Source organism: Chenopodium quinoa, unplaced genomic scaffold (genome assembly GCF_001683475.1).
Source record: "Chenopodium quinoa cultivar QQ74 unplaced genomic scaffold, ASM168347v1, whole genome shotgun sequence".
Classification (NCBI taxonomy): domain Eukaryota; kingdom Viridiplantae; phylum Streptophyta; class Magnoliopsida; order Caryophyllales; family Amaranthaceae; genus Chenopodium; species Chenopodium quinoa.
In genome coordinates, this window is record NW_018743292.1 from 1,609,598 (window position 1) to 1,627,804 (window position 18,207).

The 18,207-nt window shown below is 32.9% G+C and overlaps 2 protein-coding genes across 2 annotated transcripts; one reads left to right on the forward strand and one right to left on the reverse strand.

Moving 5' to 3' along the window:
- The first annotated feature begins 4,863 nt into the window (after positions 1 to 4,863).
- LOC110736248 (protein TRAUCO-like) lies at positions 4,864 to 8,794 on the forward strand. Its single transcript, XM_021916420.1, has 2 exons — positions 4,864 to 6,157; positions 8,327 to 8,794. The coding sequence occupies exons 1-2, from the start codon at positions 5,026 to 5,028 to the stop codon at positions 8,590 to 8,592; spliced, it is 1,398 nt and encodes a 465-aa protein (XP_021772112.1). The 5' UTR covers positions 4,864 to 5,025; the 3' UTR covers positions 8,593 to 8,794.
- Positions 8,795 to 10,123: 1,329 nt separating this feature from the next.
- On the reverse strand, positions 10,124 to 15,610 carry LOC110736247 (ABC transporter G family member 12-like). The gene is made up of 9 exons (XM_021916419.1): positions 14,983 to 15,610; positions 13,025 to 13,104; positions 12,461 to 12,925; positions 12,224 to 12,346; positions 11,990 to 12,121; positions 11,571 to 11,855; positions 11,223 to 11,495; positions 11,032 to 11,139; positions 10,124 to 10,837 (listed from the first exon to the last, which is right to left on the reverse strand). The coding sequence occupies exons 1-9, from the start codon at positions 15,326 to 15,328 to the stop codon at positions 10,484 to 10,486; spliced, it is 2,166 nt and encodes a 721-aa protein (XP_021772111.1). The 5' UTR covers positions 15,329 to 15,610; the 3' UTR covers positions 10,124 to 10,483.
- Between the last annotated feature and the right edge of the window lie 2,597 nt (positions 15,611 to 18,207).

The window sequence follows — 18,207 nt, forward strand, 5'->3', positions numbered from 1 at the left end:
ATGTATATATGTGATTATTGATTAAATTGTGTTTATTTGGGATACTTAATGATGATATGTTTATGTTTTGTTTACTGAATTTTGTTTTTACATGCAGATCTAATTTAATCAGAGAATTAAATTCGGGCAAAAATCTTTGGAAAATCAAAGTACGAGTTTTTCGCTTGATAATCTTATTGGATGAGAAGGTATTATATCTTTATAAATCGTTTAAATTTATTAAATCTTTTAATGAACCTTTTAGTTTTTATCAATTAATTTTATGATTAAAACAAATTTTTTGTGATTTAGGTAGCTTAATTAAGTCATAAAATTAACTTAATTTTTTATTTTTAATTACAGGGTGATTACGTTCCCTCAATTAAAGTCAACTTTGTTCTACAATTTTTTTCAAAATTGATTATTATAATTTTATTTTTATTTTTTATTTTGTTCTATGAATAATGATTTAGGATTTAAATTAATTTAAAAATAAAAAATTATTATCTTTTCACATTAAAGATTTTATGCTAATATGTAATCAATGAAATATCATATTTATATTATTTTTAAAAGATATCATATTATTGTCATATAACCAAAAACAACGAATAATATACAAAACAACAAAATTAAGTGACATTATAAATTACATTAAAAAAAATATACATACTTTTGTAATTGGCAATATCATTTTAATTAAATTATTATTTGTTTTTTTTTTGTCTGAAATTATTAAATTGTAAAATAAACAAATAATTATTGAAAAAAAAATATAAATTATACAATTATTATATGTTCAATATTTTAAAAAGGAAAATATATGTTCATTTTGTTTTTAAGAAAACGGTCAATCAATTATTTAAAAAAAAAATTAAAAGAAATATAAATTATTAATAATTAACTAATATTCTTCAATTTTTTTTAAAAAAATCAATATTCTTAAAAAAAATAAAAATAATAATAACGCTCGGTCTTTATCAATATTTTTCAAAAAAAAAAAAAACAATGATGTTCAATTTTTATCTTATCTAGCAACCCATTTCATGATTAGATAAATTTTTTACAAGAGATTTATTTGCTACTCCACAAATATATAAGATAGGATGATATTAAAGATTTGTATACATCCTCTCAAAAATATAATTTTGAGTTTATATATATATATATATATATATATATATATATATATATATATATATATATATATATACTATACTATACAAAAAACACAAACATGTGAATATTATTTATCTACACTTTTTCATGGTGTGAATTTTTTTCGGGTCTAATTCGTTGATTAACAAAAAATATTGGAAATAATGTAAGTATATCAAGGCTTTCTGATGGTAAACAAAATAAATTGATTGTCATTCATTATTTTATAAGATGTATGTTTTGTTTTATTTTACCTAATCTAATTAAATTACTTATCGTATTAAATTTTGTTAAACAACTTAATTGTAACTTAATATCAATTATTCTGTATTTGAAGAGATTATATCCATGCGCCAATTGAAAGAAATTATTGGAAAAGTAAGGGTATGTTCTCTTCAGCTTATTTTCAGTTCAGTTCCTAATTTCATTCTCTCATAAAATATTCAGTTCAGTTCAGCTTCAATCAGTTCAGTTCACCTAAGCTCAGTTCAGTAAATCAGAACAGACCCTAAGTCAACTATAATGTTACAATAGTAGGGAAAAAAAATTAAAGATTGTAAGAGATGTCTCTGATAATTTTTTTTTTTTTTTTTTGTGTATTATAGTTTCTGGTAGAATATCTATATTATTATTATAAAAATCATTGTAGTAGTGTATACATATAACTCTATTATTAAGACATATGATAATGAAATTTCATTATAAAGATTTAATTTTATTCAATTAGATTAATTTTAGTAATGCAACACTCTTGGTAGTATATATATAAAAACCAAAAATTAAATAATAATAAAAAAAATGCTGCCAAACAAATAGCAACCAATAACAGAGTTAGCCAAATTTCCTCTTTTCTTACGTGTCCCCACTCCTCACCTTCAATATCTTTCTCTTACTCTCAAGCAATAATGTATGTAAACACCTCAATTGCAAACAAAAACCAAAATTAATCTTCTACTATGCCGTCAAGGAGAGGTCAATGACGATAAGGTCGAGGAATTCTTTTTTTTTTTAACAAATTAAAACCAAAATTAACCTCAAATCAATGAAATCGGTTGATGACGTTGTTTCGGCGAGGCGGCGACGGCGGCAAGAGAAACGCTTATCTAGCTATTCCTTTAATTAAGTTTCCCAAAGGTTTCCAAAAGTTCCAAATTGTATGAGACGTTTCGCGAAGTAAGGAAACTCTTATAGGCGTTTAGTAAGTTTCCGAAACGTTTCGGAAACGTACGTTCCATGCATCAGAGAGGGAATGTATCCGAAGCCCATTCTCTAGCTCAAAAGGGTAGGAAAGAAAAATGGGTTTAGATAACCCCTGTCTTTTTATCTTGTTTGCTTCTTGTAAAAAATAAAAAAAAATAAAAAATAAATAAAAAAAAAACCTCAACAAGACAAGTAGTATTGAGTATTGACCATAGAGGCAAAATTAATGGAAGAAAGTGAAAAACCTTTATAATACATTAATACCTAAAGGTTTGAGATTAAAAATCAGTTATTATAGTAGCCCCGATTACTTTTAATTTTTTTGTTATCCATACATTGAAAAATATAGAAAATAGAAGATCGATCAAGCTCAATTTTAAGCAATAAATAATCTAATATATTAAACAAAATTCTCTGATGCTAATAATATAATGACTTATTATATTAAAAATATCAAAACTTCACTACTCTAGTAAATATAAAAACTTAATACATAAATATACACTTGTACGTACGTACAAGAAAATAAATCAACCCGATGAGATCGATTAATTAAAACATACTCAAGTAAATATACCAGTCTGGCGTTAGCTGCCGGATGTTTAATTTTGAGGTTGCGAATGTAACCTGCAAGTTGTTCATTATCAGGGATGGCCTGAACCTCTAAGGAGGTTATACCAATGAGGCAGTTTCTACCAATAAGAAGAAATATTTGTATTTTATTTTTGAATTAAAAAATTATGTCGCCATCTAGATAAAAGTAACCTGAATTAGATTTGATATATATAAAATTTTAATGCCACATAGATTATAATCCACGAATTAAATTAGTTTAATGAAAAAAAAAGTAAAAATATAGGAAGTGATAAATTTATTAATTCAATACTACGAGTATAAGAAATCCAAAAAAATATACTAAAAAATATTTAAATGATAAACGCTTATAATAAAGTTTGATACCTATCATTATAAGATAAATTTTGATAGTATTTATGATAAGAAATAAAAATTGTTCGTTAATTATAATGAAATTAAAATTTGTGATACTTACCATTATAAATTGACACATCATACGACACAAACAAAATTTCGTATCAATAAAAAACCCCATCAAGCGAATTTTGTGTTAGTAATTTTGTGTTAATTTTTGGTCATCAATGACCAGGTAATTTTTAGCTTAATTTTTAAAATCTTATGTTTAAATTTGCAGATCTAACACATCATACGACACAAATAAAATTTCGTATCAATACAAAACCCCATCAAGCGAATTTTGTGTTAGTTTTAGGTCATCAATGTCTGGGTAATTTTTCATTTATTGGTAAATATAATGATTTATTTTATATAAATGTAAAGATTTATTTTATGTCAATTTCAGTTTGGCTAGCATTTCACGGTTCAATATATGCATTGATGTAGTAGGTTGGTTGTGGACGAGGTTGGTGATTCTATCGAAATAAAAGATATGGTAAAACAATGAATGATTTAGAATTTAAATTATTAAAAATTTATCATTTCACATTAAAAATTTTATATAACGGAAAAAATATCATATTCACAATTTATTTATATTTAATAAATTCATTATAAATTATAGTAAAAAAAAACAATATTAAACTTTTGTAAATTTGTCTGAAATTATTAAATATAATAAATCGAATAATTAAAAATCTTAGATGAAAAAACCGTGCATCATATGGACTTCCATCTAGTTTCTATTATTTTAGAGGTTTGATGTATCCCATTGGGTTATTCTTGAATTTTTCATCATCATCCGAGCCAAACCAAAGAGTGTTATCGAAGCCTTAACAAGTTTTTGCAATGGTTCATGGTTGTTGATGTAGTTTTCATTGGCATCACCAAATGCGAAATCATAGGCTCATAGCTTCCTTTTTCTGTAGTTTTCAGTTTTTCACACTCAACATTGTTATTTAGTCCGTAGTTCCGTACTAGCAGTATTATGTTGTCACATGAAAAGTCAATTCAAGTAGTAAATGGGAGTTTTTTCAGAAAGTTGGCCTTTTCCGACTTTTTATTTTAACCCTAAGTTTGAGGCCATGTTAAATTGGCAATTTAGCCACCTCCATGCTATAAGAATGTAACAAAACTCTAAGGTACCTAGTCAATCTAAGAATTTTATATCTAGTTATAAAAAAAAAAAAATTGCATATAAAATGTTTAAGTATAGTATAATCACTAATCATAACTCATTGAATCAAATAAAGAATGCTTTCATATAACCTATGATCATCGAGTATTCATTTGATCGACTGACCATATTCGAGAAATTGAATAATCTCACATATGAGTAATTCATTACCAAGAAACAATTTCCCACCAACATCTTAATTAGCTTATTTAATAGTCAATAAGCTAATATTAGTCAAATAAATTAATTTTGTTCAAATAAGCTATTTATCAAAAACAGGAGTTAAATTTTAGTAAGAAGTTTAAGATCATGTTCAAGTTAAATCTAGTTTGCTAGCGTTCAATTTTTTTTTTCTTCCCATTGTTTTTAACTTAAAGTACCACTAGATTGTGTCAAAAAAAAAAGTACCACTAGATTAACAATTTAACACTTCGATAAACCCTACAATCAGTAAATCAGCCCTCTTTTAATTTTCCCTCGCAATTCCATAAACCCTAACTTCATCTTCCCCTTATCTCGCTCTCTCTCTCTCCTCTTCAATGGATACTTTGCAAAATACTTACAAAGACGATGAAGATGAAGAGCCAGAAAACATCCCACCTCAAATTTCCCCAAATCAAAACGACCCAATTCCTGAATCTACTGCAAACGACACTGATGACCTCAATACAATCGAAAACAACGACATTGTTGTTTCAAACCCTAACCTAAATCCACCTTCAAGCCCGAAAATCGCTACAATTGAATCCGAATCAATGGCTGTAGAATCGGCGGAGAATCCGACCCAATTGGCGTTGAAGTCCGAAACTTTAGGGTCGGAAGATATTTCCTCTGAATCAATCTCTGAAGATGAGCAAAACCCGGAAAAGAAATTATTAGGTTTGGGGGAAGATGAAGAAGAATTAGACCCACCTTCGAAGAAACAGAAATCGCTCTCGAATTTTGAAATTGATCAATTGGATTTGGATTCACAATCTGCGATGAAATCGACACCGGTTGGTGGGAATGGTGGTGGGAGTAGTAAGAAATCGTCGAAGAAGAAGAGCAAGGGGAATAATGTGTGGACGAAGACGACGTCGAGGAAAGGGAAGAAGAAGTCTAAGAACAACATCAATAACAGTAATCACAATCACAATGCAGTTCCACCGAAATCGGAAGATATTGTGTTGATTACTCCGATTCCGAGGTTTCCTGATAAGAATGATGATTCCCCTGAATCGAAGATATGTCTTTCCAAGGTTTATAAGGCAGAGAAGGTGGAATTGAGCGAGGATCGAATGAGTGCCGGGAGTTGTAAAGGGTATAGAATGGTGAGGGCGACGAGAGGGGTGAGTGATGGCGCTTGGTATTTTGAGATTAAGTTGGTTAGTTTAGGAGAGACAGGGCATACGAGGTTGGGGTGGTCGACGGAGAAAGGGGACTTGCAAGCTCCGGTGGGGTACGATGCGAATAGTTTCGGGTATAGGGATATTGATGGGAGTAAGATACATAAGGCATTGAGGGAAAAGTATGGGGATGAAGGGTATAAAGAAGGTGATGTTATTGGGTTTTATATTAATTTGCCAGAAGGGAATTTGTATGCTCCGAAACCGCCTCATTTAGTTTGGTATAAGGGGCAGAAGTATGTTTGTGCCCCGGACCCAAAGGAGGATCCCCCAAAGATCATTCCCGGTGAGTTGCTTTTTTCCTGTCCAACTTTTGTTGTTCTTGTTTTTTAGCCTGCAAAAGTTTACAAGTTTGGATATCTTGTTTGCTGGTTGGTTTTGGTTGAGCAACATTTTTGGGTTGTGTTATGATTGTGTTTGTGCAAAGTGTAGGTTAAAATGAAGTAGTAATGATGTTTGTGCAAATTCGAATGTTGTTTTACTTTGCTTTCAAGTAATGCAAAGGGGGATTGCTATTGTAGTTTGAGTCAAAGTCTAATTCCAAGACTTAAATAACAACTTATACTAGTGATTGAACTTTAGTGCATCAGTTTGTTGAGTACTTCCACCAAAGCAATAAGGTATATGGTTAATGTATGTTATAGCAAACAAAACGGGTCCCACAATATATTTCCTGTTTTCCTTCCTATTTTGGAGACCCAAAATGTTTTTCCTATTTCTATTTTTGAATAGTATATAAAGATCATTATACCCTCATTTGTTTTAAGTATATTCATTGAACTTACTAATTTACCCTTAAATTATCCATTTGCATTGTACTTTTTTCCACTTTCTCTCTAACTTTTGTCTATAATTGTACTTTTTACTTTTTTTTTTCCCTTAAATTATCCACTTGCCTTATACTTTTGTTTGGCTTTTTTCCACTTTTAATGTACTTTTTCCACTTCTTCTCCCATTTCTTAAATACCGTGAAAAAAACACAATAGGAACTATATTATGGGACGGACGGAGTATGTTTACATAGCTGCATTCTAGTTTCACTTAATAACCTGCTTTTCTCAATATGGGTTAGCTTTACCTCCAATTTATGACGATTGGTGACTACCTAAGAACCTTAGCCACGGCAACATACTTGTGAATGGCAATATGTTTTCTGCCTAGTTGGAACAATGAATCCAACAAGTATACATGATGAGAGATTCCCACTTAAGTTGGATTATAGAAAGTTGGCCTTTGGCATCTACGTGTATCATTATTAATCATCAGCAAGCTTGGGTCTTATGGTTATCTCCACCCAAAGGCTTTAGTAAACAACATCATGTCTCATAAATTGGAGATCATGTCAAGTTGGATTATGTTAAGCTTCTGATAATTTTAGTTTAGATCATGTTTGCTAAAGATATGAAGCTGATGCAAGGAAATTTACCGTGTGTATCTTGTATCTATTTCATGGAATATTGTGGTTATGTGGATGTTAACTTGTTAAGTCTCTTATGAGATGTGCTCTGATGATTTTCATATCGTGCTTGTTGACTTTCATTTTAAAGATTGTTCTTGTTTTTGGGCAGGATGTTGTGGAAAGAAATAAGGTATTTTAAGTTGCTAATGTCATGAGTAGGCAAATATGTCAGATTTTGGTGATCATGGAAACATATTGAAGAAAGTGTTTCTAGAGGAGTATTGGGTGATTGACAAGCCAATGAAAAGCTTCTGTTGGTTGATGGATGATATGTGTATTTTGGTAACTAAGGCTTAATTTTATTATGTATGCAGCATCTCCTCATAGAGTCTTAGGATATGAAAACTTCTATTACATATGAGAGTTATGCAATGAATAACAATTGCTTGCATGTGTGAGAAGGAACTGTTGTGAATATAAATCAACTTAATGGAGTATTAGGAGGCTTGCTACCTTGGGGCAAGACAGGGTGATTAACTGATCACTGAGAAGTATAGTAGTAGGACTAATACTCTGAAGTTGTACACTTGTAGGGCTGTACTAGACCTAGTAGGAGCACATTACTAGATCATCTAATTTGAATTCTTGGAACGAGCAAGGCACCTTAATTTTGACCCCTCCTGAAATCGATCCAATCTGACCTGAAAATAGTTAATTGAATTTTCTTCAGAAACTTACTAGCTGCAGACTCCAAATCTGACTTGACCCGAAATAACCTAAATAATAACCATGTGTCATAACTCATAACCCAAATATGACCTGAATTGTCAGTTTGAAGTCTTGAACCACCCTTTTCTCAGGTCTAGTGGACTGTAATTTTGTTCCGTTTTATAGTTATGTATGTATGTATGTGAAATGTGGCAATTTGACAATTGGTATTGTAATGCCTTTATGTCTTTGATTCTGTTGAGTTTCTCTGTAAGATTTTGTAATCTACTAATGAACCTTTATGTTGATTGTAATTAAGAGTTTCTCCTTATCCAATTTGTAATGCAGGAAGTGAAATATCCTTCTATAAGAATGGCATTTGTCAGGGCGTTGCTTTTAAAGATCTTTTTGGCGGACGCTACTTCCCTGCTGCATCAATGTATACCCTTCCTAATCAACCCAATTGTGTGGTGAAGTTCAACTTTGGTCCTGATTTTGAATTTTTTCCCACGGAATTTGAAGGCCGTCCAGTTCCAAAGCCCATGATCGAAATTCCTTATCATGGATTTGACAATCGAGTTGAAAATGGTGTATTAGATGAGGACAAGCAGTAGGATGTTTTCTTATAGTGTTGTATGAAAAATCTGGTGCTAGGGATCCTTATCCTTTCCTTTGCTCATTTGCTTTGAAAGGAAAAAGATAATCCTCCTAGGAGTGCCCAGTGTCCATGCTACAGAGAATGAGTTTGTACTATGATGAATGATTGATCTGATATGTTCTCTTGGTGAATACAAATGGCTATTTTTATTCGTTGCATCCTAAGTGAAAAAGTTAATCTTTATTCTTTTTGGTTAATGGTTTCTCATTCCTGCCATGATATTACTTTGAAGTATCTATGATGTAACTTTAAGTTTTGTTTGGTAAATTTCTTATGCAAAGTGATGAATGCTATTTCTAATACAATCTGTTGAAATTCTGATGCTTTAGAGCTATCACAAGTGTGTGATTTTTCTTTTTCTTTTTTTTCTTTCTTTATTTATTTTTTATTTTGATTTTACGCCATTTAAGTATAAATTGATTGCCTAAGTAACTGCATGGACCTTGACTATTTTTGTATCTACTTCAATTGAAAATATTAATTGAAAATACTGAAAGGTGATATGGCTGTCTTTTATTTATTTATTATCACAATGATGCTACCTCTTACTGGCAGGCGTGTCACACTAGCACATGCAGAATGTCAAGATATTTTAACAGTTCTCAGGTCAGTCAACCCTGTAAATTCATGGCATTCTTCTTACCATCTGCAGGCAGGTTTCCATGAGATAAGGTGAACTCAGCGTGAAAGAAATTCACTCTGACTGCAACACAGCCATTGCAGCTGTTTATTTGAGGATGATGGTCACCAAGGTAAGAATTTTTTTTAGGCCTCTATTTTGGTTTTTAACTAATCTTTTTGCTGTAGTATTTAAAGTGAATATGTTTCTCTAATATGCATTAAAGACCATAACTAGACTTTTTACCAATTGTTGCATTTTAACTGAGTTTGTTATTAATCCACTGATTGTCCTGCACCTGGGTTTACATTCCTTCTGGCATTCCTGAAAATCTGAAATGACAACATAAAGGGCCAATGGGTGGAAATTTGACTAAGTGAATTTTTTATGACTTGCCTGCTCCCCTTCGCCATCTGAAAATCTCACATACTTTCTGCTTAGATGCTATGGGAAGGGCTTTTGCAAGTGTTCAACATATAACTATATTTTACCTTCCCTTTTTTGTCGTGTTAGTTGCTAGAACCTTTGCTATTAGCTTTTTTACACTGTCCACTATATACAGATTTTTTCCGCAGTTTCTCCCCCTTGTTCTTTGCATGAATACCAGCCCAGCAAACTCATTTTTTCCTTCCCCATTCTGCACTAAAATCCTCATCAAAATGAGTATTCATGCAGTTCGTTTCTTGTCAATATGTGTCTTACAACTCTTTCATGATCTACCATGGCTGACACTGCTTCTGTACCGTAGTCTGTACAACTAGCTTGTTTATTACAATCAGAACCTTGTTATAGGTTGATCTTGTGTTACTGTATAAAGTAGATGGTGCAAGTGTGCAACAGAGAGAGAGATTGAGAGGGAAGAGCCTGGGGACATGGAATATTATTTGGATCATATATCAGTGAATGACTATAATTGTCTGTCTTATAAGAATGAACAATATTTCTTCTACATTGCGTGTCTTCTTGGTTCAACATGTATTCTGTATAGAGTTGCATTACTGTTACAGAAAAACTTTGTAACTTCATTTGTTTTCCTATATATTAAGATAATTCGTACTGCTCTTCAGCTTGAAATTTGTCTCCAATGGGCCTAACACCATCTTTGTGTTGAAGGTCTTGAGAGATATAGAATCATAGGTAAAATGCACAATGATAGAACTCTCTTATGAACAATAAGCTTACGGAATTGACACTGTAGATACACTTGAAAATTTTACTATAGCTTCTTCTAGGGGATTGGAGAACTAAGCCCTTCTTGATATGACAATGGATATTGAGGTTGATATCTCCTGGAAGGAAAAGCAGTCCTCCTGAAAGAGGGTCTCTTCTTAAGATGGTTCAGAGTTTTCTTTCTGTAAAATGTCTGAAACATTGGTGTCGCTTTCTCTCTGATCTTGAAGACAACCAAAAAGAGTAGCCTGTAAGTTAAGATGAGTAGGAAAATTCCGCCTAAGTCCCACCACTTGGACCGGTCCAAGGGAACCCCAAACATTTTTGTGACGATATACCTTCCCGTTAATTTGGGATCACCAGGTATAAGTGGATCAAACGTGAGACCAACAAGATCGTTTTTGTATCCACCCTGCATTTACCAAACTTTAAATTAGTAAAAGTCGACATCTAAATTTGACGGTGGTATGATGTATGAACCCTCTGACCTTATTGTTAAATGATCTGAACTTAGTGCCAACATTAATATGTGTTAAAAGTGTAACTTGTGTTTACACTCTTTAGTATAATTTGGCATGCATAGTAGCAAATATTGATAATTATTACCTGTATTGCCCAGGATCCAAAACTCAGGTATGAAATAGGATAGCGCCAAAACACCTTAGGAAGATCAGGTAGTAGACGGAAAAAGCCTGAGGTCATCATCATTATTCCCTGCATAATAACAATTTGTGATCAGAAAAGTCTTGTATTATAAGTACATGTAGAATAGTCATGAAACAATTAGTTGGTCTTACAATTACTCCAGCCCCTGTGACTAGTCCCATTAAAAAGTTGGGAACTAGTGAAGCCACCACCATCATACAGCTCTCAACTGCTGAAATGCTTGCAAAAAGACTGAGGCAGTAGTATACGTAGTGAGAGAATTCTGGACGGAATTTCACCATGTACCAAGTTATAGTCCCTGAAGCTGTTGCTATTGCTACCAGGTATGGGAATGAAGAGAGAAAGTTCGATAGAATATAAACTACAACTCCATAGTACCCACTGAGCCTCTCGCGATAAAAGATCTGCAATAGATAGAAATTTAGCATTGTGATTTAAAACAACAGTCCTTTCCTAAGAATTTAGAATGCAATGCTTGCCTTCATTTCTTCGATGAAGGATGGAAAACCTCCAATAGACATAAAAGTCATGAAACCTGATACGAATCCACCACACGCTCCTCTAGCCAAGATTGCACTGTAACCAGTGCCAACATCATAATAGATGGTACCCACACATATAGATACTACTACGTAGACAACTATCCGTAGCCAATAATATCCGATATCCCTGGACATATTTACAAAAGACCTCCTAGTCAGTGTTGTTAATTGCTTCCACCAGCTGGCTTGGCTACCCTTTGGTGCTTCTGTTGGTAGTCCTGCCTGCAAATAGATGGTTATCATTTAGGACTGACATAAGTTGCGTGGTTTTTTTTTTCCTTTTTCTTTTTTACTTTTCATGTTTAGATGAAATTTAGATTACATTGACTTAGCAAGCTTGTGTATAGGATGCTTACAATTGATGTTATTTCTTGGATCCTTGCTCGGGTCCGTTCTGCATACTCTGACCGCCTGTACTTCTCAATCAGCATTGCTTTTATCTGTGCTGTTTCCATTTCCATCATAGGATCTGATAACGTTGTGATTTGCTGCAGAAATCGGACAAGGAAAAGGCGAAAAAACAATATTAGATTGAGAAATAATTTAATTTGTAAATCTTAGGGTAACATGATCTTAATTTGTGCACATACTCGGGCTTGGTAGGATCCCTTCAGTGTAGCTGTAACCTTATCAAAGTCTGAGTTGATACAGCGCAGAAAATGGTCTGAGGGATTCCTTTTACTTGGGCATGGGAATCCAGCTTGTGCAAAGAACTGTAATGGTTAATTATATAGATTATAAATTTTTGATCTTTAAAAAATCTAGAATAGAATTGAATCATTATTAATTTTTTGCATTAAACATAGTTTTCGTATTCATTTCCTTACCAGAACAGCTTTTTTAGCATCGCCAAAGTAGACCAGCTCACCAGAAGACAGTAGGCAAAGGTCATCAAACAAGGTGAAAACTTCACTGCTAGGCTGGTGAATTGAAGAGATGACTGTCCTGCCCCCATCTCGTGCCACGCTCCTCAGGGCCTGGACTACGAAGAAAGCTGAAGCACTATCAAGCCCAGTGGTTGGCTCGTCAAGAAACAAGAGTCGAGGGCGTGTGAGTATTTCAAGGGCAATGCTTAATCTCTTCTGCTCTCCACCACTTATGCCCCTCAGATGCCAGTTGCCAATTATCGTATCTGCACACTCTTGGAGACCCATTTCCATTATGGCCCCTTCTACGATCCCTTCGATCTCTTCTTTCGTCAAGTTTGGTGGAAGCCTCAAATATGCCGAGTAAGTGAGTGTCTCTCTTACTGTCAGAGTTCCAAGGAGTACATTCTCTTGCGTCACATATGCCTGAAATTACAGTTAAGTGACTTAAGTCAACAAGTTTATTCTTTTGTTGTATATTTATGTATTTTTTGTCCAAAACTTTACTTCATATTAACTACTTACCACTCCACCATATTGCAGTCCCTTCTTTTGGCCATTTAGTAGAATTTTTCCAGTCATGACAACATTTGCTGAGAGTCTGCCTGCGGAAGGGACAGTTGGAGAAACCAAATGCTATCAAATTTGTATATACAAAGCAGATTTGCTGGTAAGCAATAAAACTCCTACTTCGTCTGTGTTCTTTTCTATACTACTTGACTATTATCTTCCGTTAATTCCTTTTTTTTTTTTTTTAATTAAGTATCGAAAAATATACCACTTAGAAGCTACACAAATTATGGTTTTTCTCACTATCAGTTTAGCTCTGTTTTAAGCTAGTGTTGCCAAACATAACCGAAATCCTTGATATGATTATGAACTTACATTCAACAAATCAATCATGTAAATGGGTGATCCATGAATTTGCTTAATATCCAATGGTTAGTTATCTCTAATACATAATCTCTCCTTCCGATGTTACTATAAGTTAAACTACTCATAAGTTTTAAGGTGCTAGTTTTTGCGCGGACACTTAAAAACTGACAAGTAATATCGCACTTTTATCTTAACCAAACAAATAATATTGCCTTAGTTAAATGGTCATATATTGCGGAACAAAGGGAATACTGTATAAATTTTCAACCACCATTTGAGTTTCAATTGACTTGTATAGGACACATTAATTGCTAAAGCTCAAAGTTGAGCAGTAAAATGGCACAAATTTAGAGAAAAAATTCTAAGTTTTTGGCATACCCTACATTGGTTAGCTGTTAATGAAGCTGGCAGTGAGTTTGGTGGAAGCATTAAAACTGAGTTTATGGAGGGTAGTTGAAGTTCAGTCATCTCTTTACAACTTATTTAAGAGAGAAAGAGAAATGTCCCTTTTTTGCAGTTAGATAGATCTTAATGCTCTTGTTTCCCGGGCTGGTGCACTCCTTTAATATAGGATGCTTAAAATTCCACGAGTTGTACGTAGACGAGATTTGCACTCATATCTTAACTACACTCGATATATTCCAGCTGTTTCGATTTTATAGGTGTATTACGAAATTTATATGGTTAGTCTTTAGAATAAGGAGTAGATTGTTTTATTTTGTGACAGAATTAATTAACCAAAATTGAGTTAATTGCTCTTAATTTTGGATATGATCCACCAAACCAAAATGGTCCATCCAATGCAATCTAGATATACCTCTGAAAATTGCACCAATTAATTAATCAACATGTGCTCTTTAATGATTTGATTTATTGTTTACAAAAGGACCACTTAACATTAAGATTAGTCACCCAAATTCAAGAAAAGATAAAAATGTGAATAAATCCAAATGAAATTCAAAAGGAAAAAAAAAAAATTGAACCAAAATTACCTCCTCAAGAAGGAAATGATGCTTTAAGTTGAGACATAAATGTAAAACACTATACACCTAGAATGCAAGATTTCCAAAACCCATTTTCGGGGTTTCTTTTCTTTATTAATTTATTGGCATATGATTTGTTCATGTACTTGTTCCTATTTTAAGCACACAATCAATGTCTTTTCTTTTTGAACTTAAGCAAAAAAAATGATAAAGTGTAAATAAAGTTAAAAAGATTCAAATCTATAAAATTACCTGTATCATTATGGACAAAATAATGGCTTATCATCTAACATTAACTCCAAAAAAAACCCATCAAAAAGATAATAATTGACATATCACAAAGTTGAATATTCTATTTATTTATAGATCTAAGCATCTTAACTCCTAAACTTTCAAAAATGGTGAATTATTATAATGTTTTTTCCCAAATCCTACAATATATAACTATTCTTTTTACACTTTTTCTATCTATAAGAATTTGTATGAGCTATTTTAGTTGGTATAATCCAAGTAAAATACTCCTTATGTGAGATTAAATTCCGTTTACATCGGTTATACTCAAGTGATGAGAAGAAAGAAAATAATCAAGTGAAGTGGGGAGAAAAGAAAGAAAAAAGAAAAAACCTGCCAATGAATCAAGAAGAGTAGATTTGCCAGAACCAGAAGGACCCATAATAGCCATAATCCTACCAGGCTCAGCATGACCATTTATCCCTTGAAGTATCCTCTTTGTTGGCTTATTCCCAAAACTTGGTAGCACCACCGTTAGATCTTCCCATACTAGATACGCCACTGCTGCACCACCAATACCACCGCTTCCTCCACCGCTTGTCTCCGAATCATCGTCGTCTTCATAGACGGCGTTTTTGTAATTCCTGTGTGAACCACCTGGTTCGTTTGTTGCTAATGCTGTTGCTGCCTCGATCTCCATACTACTATTACTATTACGATTACTATTATTATTATACATAGCTGCTCATATAAACCCTCTCAAAAGAATAGCTAAGTATATAGTATACGATCATATAACTTATGAGTCTTAACTCCTAAGAGTCCAACTGCCAACAACGTAACACTTAGTATTTTTTTTTGTATGATGTGATATAACATTAATAATGATAATAATGTATTAATTATGATAATGTGGTGTAGTTGAAGTATACTAGTATTTGATGTTATGCACTAGAACTAGTAGTACAAATTCTAATTTACATAAGATTTTTAGAGAGAGAAAGAGAGTGAGTTAAAAGGGTTTAAGAACACACGTAATGTGATATATGGGTGGCAAGTGGAGAGAGAATTTAATGCAAACAACGCTGTTTTTAGGTAGAGGGGAGGAGTATGAATTTGTTTCACCGCTACCAAAAAAAATTAAATTAAATGTGGTTTTCACATTCTTGCTATTTATGGCTCCATCTACTATCCAATTCTTTCTTATTGTTAAGAGTTGTCAATTTGTTATGGGTCTACTTGAAACAATCAAATATCTTAGATCATTTTGGTGGGTGGATTATCTAGCTATTTGATTTGTTGAATATTGATACGTGATTTAATGAGTCTAGTTTGTTTGCGAGCTGTTTGTGTTGATGTTGGTTTGGGATCGATAGAGGTTGTGAGTAGGTTCGAATGTACCAATCAAATGAAGTTAATGAGTTGTGATTATCAGTATTAATACGTATTAGTAAGATAGCAATTGTAAAGTATAGCATAACTCTATAAGGTTAGAAATGTAAAAAAATATCATTGTGTGAAAGAAGGATATTATATAATTTTGAATTTGAGTATGTAATGAGAATTGAAATGTGGATAAAAGGGATTATTCCCCATCGTATATTCTCATAGGTGGATAATCGAAATATTAGTTTTAATAAAAACACAAGAGACCATTTTTCCATCAATGAAAGGGACGGGAATAGATATTCTTTACACTATGGAGTTGCAATATCTTATTTTAAAGAAACTTGTATCTCCAATGCAACATACTTCGTAATTACATAATGACAAATAGACATGCATATATCATGGGTAGTGAGAAATTAGTGTGATATTGTCCTTCATTAATTTGGCCTTATCAAGGCCCAGTACCACATTGATCAAGGCCCAATACCACAGTTATTCTGGGTCCTGGAAATCTAGAAGCCATTAGGCCCACTAGGCCACTAGAATCATGGGTCCTGAACAATGTCAGACACTTAGAATGTTGGACATCTGAATACTTTTATTTGGGTCCATATCATTTATTTTAGTAACTATAATTTGAATTAAACTATGTTAAGGTGTTCAGGTTGATACGCACAATTTATTAATCAACATTGCAATTTATTAAACTATGTTATGTCGATATGTTTATGCTCCACTATGTTATGGAGTATGTATGGTGGCTTTTGTTTGATTAATTATGTGTCAAGATGAACATGATAACTTACTCTGTCAGTTAATAATTTTGTAATGTATTTTTCGCCAGCAAATTCATGGATGATTTTAATGTTATTATAATTTCATGAAACTAATCAACATTTTCTGGCTTACATAAGTTTCTCACTGCATATATATTGGAGTATGTCATGTTGCTGAATCTTTTGGTTCTGCGTATGCAATTGCTCCGTACATGTGCAAATGTAAACCTTACAGTTGAACTTTGTCTTCAGGATCGAGATGATGAAGTGCATAATAAAGTTGGAGACCAGACACCCCTTGGTCTAAGATATGCCTTCTTGTAAGTACTTTACTTTGCTGATTGTAGAAGCGTTTTGTTTTTGCTTTCGGGCTTGGAAAAGCTAGCAGTAAAATGTTGAAGAGCCTTATGTAAGGCAGTGTTTCACACTTTCACCAGGACCACTGCACCACTCTTAAATATTGCAACGCAAGATCACAATTGATACATGAACTGTTTGAATGTTGTTCTGCAATGCATTTCACATCCTGTATCTGTGTTGGACCCTCAATACATTCAAACACTTGACAGTTCATATATTTTACTATTAAAACAGCTTATCTGACACTTGGACACGAGTCTGTGTGTAGAATGTGTACACACTTCTGAGTAACATAGTTAAGAAAGAGGAATATCTCAATTGTATGAACTTGTTAAACTCATGCCTAGGAATTCCTTTTTCTGCATGTAGGAGGATAACCTAAGGACTTTTAACAATCCTTCGGAACCATTACAGGTTAACATGCATACGCGAACTGTATGAACTTGTTAGCTAATGAACATGACATTATACGGAGTAGTAATTAGATACAATAATATTCATTTTGGTTATCAAATTAGTGAAATTGATGTGAAAGCTTTGCCAATTCTATGATCTTGTTATCTGTTTCAAACTTTTTTTTTGTTGTTCTGTATTTCAGTTTTTCATTTTTATGCTAGATAGTAGAAGATATTGTATTTATATCACATTTTCATTATTGTTCCTCATTAGACTTCAACTTTTCGCTTTCTTAGAAATTTGTATAATACAGAGTACCTTCTCATCAATAACTACTTCATTACTTCATATTGTTCCCAATCTATAACACGAGTATCTACGACTTCTGTTTACTCCCTTCGTTTCGGATTAATCAAAATACAGAGTAGTAGACTTGCCCCTATTTGGACCAACAAGGGGAAAGGAAAGAGTTATGTTTGTATCAAAACCAAACACTTCTTCTCATACCACAAACTGCTAATTCAACGGCCACGTGTCATTACCTTACTAACTAAACAACCTTTTTCCAATAACGCGGGTTTAACTTTCATAACCGATCTTCTACTCCACCTCCCTTCCTCCATTTTCACGTGCTTTCCACAGATCCTAGCCGTAGATTCTGTTATCTCATCTCCATCCTTCACGTGTCCCCATTAAC